Source organism: Ipomoea nil, unplaced genomic scaffold, assembly GCF_001879475.1.
Source record: "Ipomoea nil cultivar Tokyo-kokei standard unplaced genomic scaffold, Asagao_1.1 scaffold2845, whole genome shotgun sequence".
Taxonomy (NCBI): domain Eukaryota; kingdom Viridiplantae; phylum Streptophyta; class Magnoliopsida; order Solanales; family Convolvulaceae; genus Ipomoea; species Ipomoea nil.
In genome coordinates this window covers 5265968-5276260 of record NW_017619273.1, presented here as the reverse complement: position 1 = coordinate 5276260, position 10293 = coordinate 5265968, and the positions used below count along the sequence as shown (strand labels likewise).

At 36.8% G+C, this 10293-nt stretch overlaps 2 protein-coding genes across 2 annotated transcripts; one reads left to right on the top strand and one right to left on the bottom strand.

Moving 5' to 3' along the window:
- Positions 1-4569: 4569 nt before the first annotated feature.
- Positions 4570-5121, bottom strand: LOC109159879. Its single transcript, XM_019307988.1, has one exon. The coding sequence runs from the start codon at positions 5119-5121 to the stop codon at positions 4570-4572; it is 552 nt and encodes a 183-aa protein (XP_019163533.1).
- A 4199-nt stretch (positions 5122-9320) lies between these two features.
- On the top strand, positions 9321-10079 carry LOC109160026 (ethylene-responsive transcription factor ERF021-like). The gene has a single exon (XM_019308133.1). The coding sequence runs from the start codon at positions 9325-9327 to the stop codon at positions 9925-9927; it is 603 nt and encodes a 200-aa protein (XP_019163678.1). The 5' UTR covers positions 9321-9324; the 3' UTR covers positions 9928-10079.
- Positions 10080-10293: the final 214 nt, after the last annotated feature.

Below are 10293 nucleotides of genomic sequence, written 5' to 3'. Positions count from 1 at the left end.
GACACTTTTAGACTTTTAGTCATTCTCATAACTTTTCTTATTTTTAGTAAGGTTATTTTTGTATTTTCATATTTTCATATTTTTCTTTTGTTATTTTCTAATTTCAATCGGTTTAATTGGTTTAGGACCTTAGATAACCTCTGATTTTTAGTAATCATATTTTTCAACCGGTTTTTAGTAAAGTTCTAAACCAATTAAACCGGTTGAAACAGGAAAAATAACAAAAGAAAAATATGAGAATGACTAAAGTATTCAAAAAATAATAGTCCGAGATATTAAATGTAAAAAATGATAGTTTGTGATTACATTTGAAATTGCCACCAAAGAGTAAAGACAAGGGACCTTTGGAGAGTTAAATTATTTTATTATTACTTTTTTGGTGTAGAAGGGTAAATTGATTATAAGAAAAAATAATATCACAATATAAGTGATTAGTTTGGTGTATTAAGGCGTTGTTTGGTAACATATTTAGCTTATCAATTAATTTTGGCTTGTTTGACCACTATTAGCTGTTTGACTTAGTTAAATAATTTTGATTAATTAATTTTTTGTAACAGTTTATTGTTCCAAAACGCTAAAATTCAAAAAGCTTATCAAAGTAGTTTTTTTATTAGCTTTTTGAAAAAGTCATTTTACATGTAATCAGCTATCAGAGTATCAGCTAATAGCTATGAGTAATAGTGTAATACTTGTGTGAGACCGTCTCACGGGTGTCAATCCGTGAGACGGGTCAGATCTTTGATTAATGGGTCGGATCTCTAACCCGTCACACGGATTGAGACACGTGAGACAGTCTCATACAAGTTTTTGCCAACAGCTAATTTACCAAACATCTTTCTACAATCAGCTAATGCTATCAACTAGTCAAACCAATTATCCCAATCAACTAACAGCTATTTACCAAACACCCCCTTAATAAAAACGCTCCAAATTAAAATGGGTGACCGAGTAGGTAGAATATGATTTTCATACTAAGATGGTCACAAATTTGATTCTTCATAGTGTATACCCTCACGTAGTCCTTACTTAGGCTGTTAGGAATTAATTACCAAAATAACACATCTCTCACCACTAGAAAAAAAAATAAGCAAGCACATAAACAAACGAGTAGCAATTAAATCCAAATAAAATCACCAAGTCCAAATATTGTCATCAAAACATAAAACACTAGTTCAAAGTTCTAAAAAGGAAAAAGAATAATCATATGAGCAATTGCAGTGATCAGTTGATTCATCATATCACATTAAAAAATAGATGAGATATTACAGCTCATTTACTGCCTTGAAATTTATTCTGTTTTCATGAATAGCCAAATGTATTCACCTATAAATTGATGTATCATCTTTCATTGTAAATCATCAAAATATATACAATTATTCTTTTTCAATGCTTCTTATTATGGTATCAGAGCCATATTTGCCTTCCCAAGACATTTTGGGGCTGTTTTAAATTATTTTAAATAGCCCTCCCCCCATTTTCTACCAATTTTAGAAATAACTCGGGCTCTTCTGATTGAGTCACGAGTTCCTAAATATTTTTGGCCTAAAGCTATCGCCACAGCCACATACCTTATCAATTGACTCCCAATCAACATCCTCAAACTAAAAACTCCATTACAAACTCTATCAGAATTTACCAAATTACCCCTACTATTACTCTTCAACCATGAATCTTTGGTTGTTCTGTTTTTGTCCGCATACCTAAAACGAATCGAACCAAACTTGACCCTTGTGCAGAGAAGCGTGTATTAATTGGTTATGGAGTGAACCAAAAAGGTTACAAATGTTATAATCCAAAAACACGTCAAATGTTCACCACCATGAACTGTGACTTTTTTGAAACTACAACTCCCAACACAGTGGTCAGGGGGAGAAGGGATGCTTAGACACACTGAGTTGGTTGAAATATGTTTCATCACTAGAGGAGATTAATCATAGTACCAAAGATGAGTCACTTGATACTCCCACACAATCTGCGGAACCAATCGTTAGTGTCATTGAAAATGCTCCTCCCAACCTGATGCCTGAGGTAAGTAATACTTACTCTTCTGATACTCACTCTTCTAATACTCACTCCCCTGAACATACTAGATCTTCTGGAAATCCATTTATTGCTTATGACCTTGGTGAGAAAACAATAGAACAGGTTGAACCAGTACGGGAGGAAATAGTAGAGCAGGGTGAACCACCACAAGAAGAAACACGAGAAAGATCGATATGTGTTACCTCCTAGGGCAAACAGGAGAATTCCACCTAAACGGTACTCTCCAGAAAAAGAGACTCGAGGATCAAAGTATCCGGTGACCAACATAGCCAAAGGAAACTTGTCTGAAGAAGCTATGTCTTTTGTTTCATCACTATATTATGAAGAAACTCCAGCTACTGTGAAACAAGCCTTGCAATCAAAGAACTGGAAAGATGCAATGGAAACGGAGATGGACACATGGGAAAACTATGCACTTCTGTTAAGAAAAAAACCGGTGGGATGTCAATGGGTTTTTACAATCAAACATAAACCAGATGGGACTATTGAAAGGTATAATGCTCAGTTAGTAGCTAAAGGTTACACTCAGACATATGGGATTGATTACTCAGTGACTTTCTTCCCAGTAGCCAAGATTGACACGTTCAAGGTTCTTTTCTCGATAGCTGCAAATGAAGGATGACCACTTCATCAGTTTGATGTAAAGAACGCTTTCTTGCATGGAGAATTAAAAGAAGAAGTATATATGGAAGCACCTTTTGATTCGTAGGAGATTTCAAGATAGGTGAAGTTTACCAGTTAAAGAAATCTCTTTATGGGCAGTCTCCTCGAGCTTGGTTTGGCAGATTTACTCTAGCAATGAGGAGATATGGATCATACTCTGTTTCTCAAACGAAGAGGTAGTCTTGTAACCTGTCTGATTATATATGTTGATGACATGATCATTATAGGAAACGATAAGGAGGAAATGATAGAATTAAAGAAGAATTTGTTTACAGAATTTGAGATGAAGGACTTGGGAAGACTTAAGTACTTTCTTGGAATAGAAGTACTAAGATCTAAATAAGGGATCTTTATCTGTCAGAAAAAATATGTTCTAGACCTATTAGCCGAAACAAGAATGATTGATTGCAAACCTGCGGATACCCCAATGATGGTGAATCATAGGCTTCAAATGGTGGAAGGAGCCGATATAGCATACGCATACGCAGTGGAAAAACTAATTTATGTCTCACATACTCGCCCAGACATAGCATACGCAGTAGGTGTGGTTAGTCAATTCATGCATCAACCCCAAGTAACACACATGGAAGCAGTGTGGAGAATTATTAGATATCTCAAGGGAACAGCTGGCCATGGAGTTCTCTTAAAAAAAAAACGGGCATATGAAAATCCTAGGGTATACAGATGCAGACTGGCAGGAGATAAAGGAGACCGAAGATCAACATTAGGATATTTTACCCTGGTGGGTGGAAATCTGGTTACGTGGAGAAGCAAAAAAACAAAAAGTGGTTGCTCTATCTAGTGCAGAAGCTGAGTTCCGAGGAGTGGCACGAGGCATAGCAGAAATATTATGGATACGTAAACTTCTAACTGAGATCGGTTTCCCCCCAACTGAAACTATCAAGATTATGTGTGATAATGAGGCATCAATCCAAATCTCAGAAAACCCAGTACAGCATGATCGTACAAAGCATGTAGAGGTTGATAGACACTTCATCAAAGAGAAGCTGGAAGCCGGGATAATAGAGTTATCATTTGCTCGATCTGAAGACCAATTAGCAGATATATTGACAAAAGCAGTTAATGGGAGGATTTTCAACAACTGTCTGGACAAATTAAGTATCGGGAATCCCACTACTCAACTTGAGGGGGAGTGTTAAAAAGGAAAAAGAATAATCATATGAGCAATTGCAGGGATCAATTGATTCATCATATCCCGATAAAAAATAGATGAGATATTACAATTCATTTACAGCTTTGAAATTTATTCTGTTTCCTTGAATAACCAAATGTATTCACCTATAAATTCCTATATCATCTTTCATTGTAAATCATCAAAATATATACAATTCTTCTTTTTCAATGCTTCTTATTACAAAGTACTAGCAATCAAATAAGATATGCATGAAACCAAGCATTCAATGTCATGACACACATCCTTACCGCAGTTTCAAAATTTCAAATTTCCTAGTCAATTATATTTCCTACTTCCCAAAAGTTCATAACCTAAGCTCTGATACTAACTTGTAACACCCCATTTCCAAAACAAAATGCAAGATAACTTTTACAAATTTATTTTTATTAATTTGAAAAAAAGTATTTATAATTGCGGAAGCCAAAAACAAAATGAGGGGAAAGCTTGATAAAAACTTGATGATGACCGGAGAAGAAGACTATGTTGATGAAGTAAAAGAAGAAGACATAATTTTTTTTTATTGAAAAGTAATAAATGTTATCATATATATGTATTTATTTATCTATTTATTTATTTATTAGGTTTAGGAATCTAGTAGGCTTAATATAATATTTAAAAGTAATGTGGGATTTTTTTTTTTTTTTTTGAAAACCAAAGAAAACCATATATTAATCAACCAAAATGTCTTTACAAACTGAATCTGAGAGAAAAGAAGGGATAAAATCAAAACACTCAACGCTTTCCTCCTCAGAAGTACATAAAGCTTGCCTTGTTAGAACATGAGCATGCCTATTCCCACTACGCTGAACGAATACAAATTTAACATAAGGAAGATGCTGCAAAAACAACTTTATCTCATGTATAACAGTCCCAAAAGGAGACTTATTCACGTCTTTCTCAATAGCATTTGTTGCCCATTGAGCATAACTTTCCAAGATCACCCGTTGACATCCCTTATCCTTAATCCAACTCAAAGCTTCTCGGGCCCCTATCGCCTCCACTTCCTTCACCGAGAATAGCCCCGGGATAGAAAACATAACCACACTCATCACAATTCTCGCATCGTCTCTAACAATCCAACCAAACCCCATTCTACAATTTTCATGGTCCAAGGCGATGTCAATATTCAACTTAAGGAAGGACACCAGCGGGGTACTCCACACGGCATTCTGTCGAGGCAGTCTAGGAGGAGGGCCGAGTAACAGCACAACAATTAACATTTTTCCAACACCTCCTCAGACAAAGCATTCCACATCTCTCCCACCCACACTGGAATTGAATCAACATAATCCATCGTCCAGCCATTGTTCACCAACCGCCAACAAACATGAACAAATGGACATCACTCTCATTTTCTACCCCACACAATGAGTAAACAGGATCACAACTAACATGTTTTACAAGCAAAGCGTCCTTAGTCAGGAGCCTCATGGTACACAAATTCCAGAAAAAACATTTGATTTTCGGAGGTATATTTAATTTCCACATCCTTGATTTCCACATCCTTGCCCACTCGAGACCCGCCACACTCTCCCCCATTTCCCTAGCCACTCAATATGCACTCTTCACCGAATATACTATACCCCACACATAGAAGGGATAGGTAAGCTTATAATTAGTTGGTAATCTCTATGAGAAAAAAGATCTCGTACCAAATTATAATCCCAATTTAGTGTATTAGGATAGAAAAGGGAACTCACATACGGATTATTCAAATAACCAAGCTCAGGAGTATCCACATTGGACAATTAAAATGACTTGTTTATTATTTTGAAGGATTTGGAGTGTTGTTGTTGTTGGATAAGAAATCAATTTGGTTATGGTAGTTGATGGTATGGTTGATGTGTAACTGTCTTAAACATAGTTTGAACTATATTAATTTCCCTAACCACCTCATCAAAAGGAGTTCGTTATAATTACTATAACTTTTTATCCATGAAATTATAAATAGATGTCAATTTACATGTGCGACGGATGAAATATTATCATTTTACTTTATTCTCGATAGTGTTTGCAACACTTAGTACGCATTGAATATGTTGGTCCCGAGTTAGGTAAAAGTCTAGAGAGGGGAAGGGGGTTGAATATATTTTTAAGAATTTTAACTTGAAAAATGGATTTTAAGCAAAGAGCATATGACCAACTCGAAGGCTAGATGATAGGCAATGAAAGCTAAAGATTGTAGCGTGTTTTGGAAAGGAAACAACTTGAACGTAAAAATGTGCTCTGTGTGTGTTAACTGTTCGATCAGCAGATAAGCAAAAACTGCAAGATGTGAAGTGTTGAAAAGTAAAAGTAGAGATGTAGAGATTGTTATAGTGGTTCGACAATAGCATACTCCACTCTTCTCCTTAAACATCCAAGGAGATTATACTAATATTTTATGCACAAATATAGTGGAAGATCCACACAGTATCCACAAAGCACTGTTGACTAAGGTTGGTGTTTCTTCGACCAGATGTCCCCTCCGCTCTTCAACACGGTCAACCACCAAGTCACCTTGAGTGAAATATTCCAAATTTGGAAGAAGACAACGATGGACTTCCTTCTTCCAGCCTAGAAGAAGGTTGGGGCCTTCTTCCACGTGTGCAGTGATAGCGAGCGGTGGTCAATCAGGATGGCGAACGACGAATAAAATTTAGGAGGTTTTTTTTTTAAAAAAAAATTTTAATTTATGATGATTATTATTATTAATTAAAAATTAAATATAATATAATATAATATAATATATTATATTATTTTTTAAAAAATATGTGGAAGCCACATCAACTCGCCAAATCAGCTTGAAAAATCCAATAATAAAGTAGTTGACCGGAAGGCAATCTTCAAAATAGTGCTAATTATACTTTTTTTTGTAAGTTTGATGTTTTGATTAAAGCTTTTTGAAGTTGAAGGGCCTAATTGCACAAATCAATATAGTTTGAGGGTATTTGACCCTTACTTCTGACCATTCTGCGTTGTTCTTGGATATCTATGAACCGCAAATGAGGGTGGGGAGAAGTGGTTTTAAGTTTGAGAATGCATGGCTACTGGATGCGGGGTGTGGTGAGGTAGTGAGGGAGGCGTGGGAGGAGTCTAGGGATATGGGTTTACATGAGAAACTGGCTTGGTGTGGCTCAAGGTTGGCTGGATGGGGTGGGGACAGATGTCACCGCTTTGGTAAACATATTGAGGCTATCCGCAGGGAGATGAGATCACTGCATAGTCGTACGGGCGTGAGGGAGTTGGAGGTGTTTAATAAGTTGAATGATGAGTTGCAACGTTTGTTAAAACAAGAATATGCTTATTGGTGACAGAGAGCAAAACAACATTGGTTGAGGAAACTCGTTATATTCATCTCTCAACCTCTAATAGAAAGAGGGAAAATTGGCTTATTAAACTTAGGAATGAGGAGGGTGGCTGGGCCGGTGAAAGGAAAGGAGTTCGGTCCTTTGGTGTTTGACTATTATAAGGGTATTTTTCAGTCGAACGACTGCCAAGGTAACATTTTCTTTGATAGCTTACAGCCACGCATCACCAGGGACATGAATGACGAACTTCTACGGTCCTTTAGGGCAGAGGAAGTTCGGGAAGCTGTTTTTGCAATGCTCCCAAATAAGGCTCCTAGGCCAGATGGAATGAATCCAGGATTTTATCAGAATTTTTGGGGAGTGGTGGGTGCTGATGTAACTAGATGTGTCCTCAATTGCCTCGAAACGGGGTGTTTCCCTGCTAATCTAAATGATGCAAATGTTGTGTTAGTGTCCAAAAAAAAAAAACGTTCCGGAATTGGTTTATGATCTTAGACCAATTTCCTTGTGCAACGTGGTTTACATAGTTATGGAAAAAATGATTGCGAATCATATGAATGGCTTGTTAAAAAAATGTTTTCTCCGAATCTCAAAGTGCCTTTCTTCCTGGCATGAGATCACTGACAATATTTTGGTGGCAGCTAAGGTAGGTCATTTTTTGCGTAGGAAGACTTCTAGGGAAGTGGGTTGGGCAACTTTGAAAATAGATATAGCAAATGCGTATGATAGGATGGAATGAGAGTTTCTCAGACGTATGTTGTTAGGGTTGGGGTTTGTGGATAAATGGGTAAACCTTATAGTGTTATGTGTCACTTCAGTCAAGTATAACATTTTGGTTAATGGGGGTGTAGCTGGAGTGGTCGTTCCTTCTAGGGGTTTGAGACATGGTGACCCTTTATCTCCCTATTTGTTTATCATATGTGCTGAAAGTTTATCTTTATTATTGCAACAGGCTCAGAGCAGAGGCAAAATTCATGATTGTAGAGTGGCCCGCGAGACTCCCCTAGTTTCTCATTTGTTCTTCGATGATGATAGTCTGTTGTTTTTTAAAAGCAAACAGATCATACAAGAGGTTACTGTGGTGAAGGGGTGTTTGGAGGAATATGAGAGTCTGTCAGGACAGTTGGTAAACTTTGATAAATCCAACATTTGTTTCAGTAGGAACACAATGCATGATATAAGGAGAGAAGTGGCATACTATTGTTTTTGTGTGATATTATGAGTATATAATGCAATAACTATAAATCAACGATAAATACACATCAATTTCCAATTTATAAAGGGTTAATAATAATAATAATAATAATAATAATAATAATAATAATAATAATAATAATAATAATAATAATAATAATAAAATACAACAGTTTTAAATATTGGGGTTGAGTTTTGGTACGCTTGACAATACTTAAATACAATACCATCCAAAATAAATGGAAAAAAATAATCTCTTTATTGAATGACTAAAATACCCCACCTTAATGGTTGCTTTTGTATATGAACGTTTTACCTGAAACGTATAATATTTTTAGTAAAAATGTCTCTTATTGACTTTGAACACGTACTTAACCAAAACTTCTTCCATTTAATTCATTCATGAGTCATCAATACTAGCTAGTTCCTTTTTTTTTTTTTTTTTTTTTTTTTTTCAGTTATCAAGATATTACTGGGAATAAGTATATTTTCTGAAATAAGAAGCAAGATTTAAGTGTTATTGTCAGAAATCCTACAGTTATGGGTTGAAATGGTGGAAGTTAATTATCCCTTAAGAAAAAAGTTAAAAAGAATGTGAAACAAAAATTGATGGACGTGCTGGTTCTTTAATGGTTGCTGCAAGACTGTAACGCAACACTGCTAAAGGTGTATTCCTTCCTGGTCTCCAAAACTAACATTAATCTTAAAATTATGTTTTTTTTTTCCCTTAAATAATTTTGAAACTACTAGGAAGCTTAGTTAATGATTCTGAACACGTTATAATCATTCTTCCTAGGACTTTGATTCATTCTACTACACCTGAATCTCTTCTCTCTCCCTATATATATGCATGTATAATCCACATTTTGCTTAATAAGCACTACGTACTAATATAAGTAGCATTTATTTGTGTTATATAATTTATAAATAAACTACCATATGGAACCAAACACTTATAATGTGACAAACGTTGTTGTTGGGGGCGTCCCGTCACCGTACCGGGGCGTGAGGAAGCGGAAGTGGGGGAAATGGGTGTCGGAGATTCGCGAGACGGGAAAGAAAACGAGAATTTGGTTAGGGAGTTTTGAGACGGCTGAAATGGCGGCCGTGGCGTACGACACGGCGGCGTTTTATTTAAGGGGCACGTCGGCGCGGCTAAATTTCCCGCAGTGGGCCCGGGCGCTCCCCAGGCCGAGGACCTCCGGCGCCGACGACATTCGCGCGGCGGCGCGCGAGGCGGCGCTGTTGCTTAAGGGGGCGATGGGATTGGAGGGGCAGCGAGAGGATAATGCTGCGCCGCTGCGGGCAGGGAGTTCTAGTGGTGCTAGTAACGTTCCTGCGGCGGCGCCGGTGAATGTGGGGTTGTCGGAGAGTGAAATCCAAGCCATTAACGACTTCCCGTTGGATTCGTCGGAAATGTGGTCGGAGATGGCGGCAGGGTTTCATGTTATGGGAGATGATCAGTCCATGGTTTTGGCTACTAGTGAGTATGAGGAGACTAACTATGAAGATCAAATAGATGATTCTCTTTGGGATCTTTAGAATCACTTCAAAGGTTTTGTTTTGTGAAATGGGTTTACTATGCCACTTGCAGATTTTGTAGTTGACATTTAGCTGTCACTACCATTTGCTTTTAGAGAGTCAACTTATTTGTATTACACTTATGCTTCATTGTATGATACAAAAATATCAGTTTTACTTAATTATTCCATTGTAATTGATAGTTATTCATGATCTAAACTTAGTGCTAGATTGTGGGTAATGACACAATATCAGCCATGACAGGCACAGTATGGGAGTTACATCTAATGCGGTGTGCTCCTTGTGATTAATTACTAGTAGACACGGGTCCATCTACTTAATAGGTAGGTCACTGAGTCACCATAATTTAACCCTTCATTCTTGTTA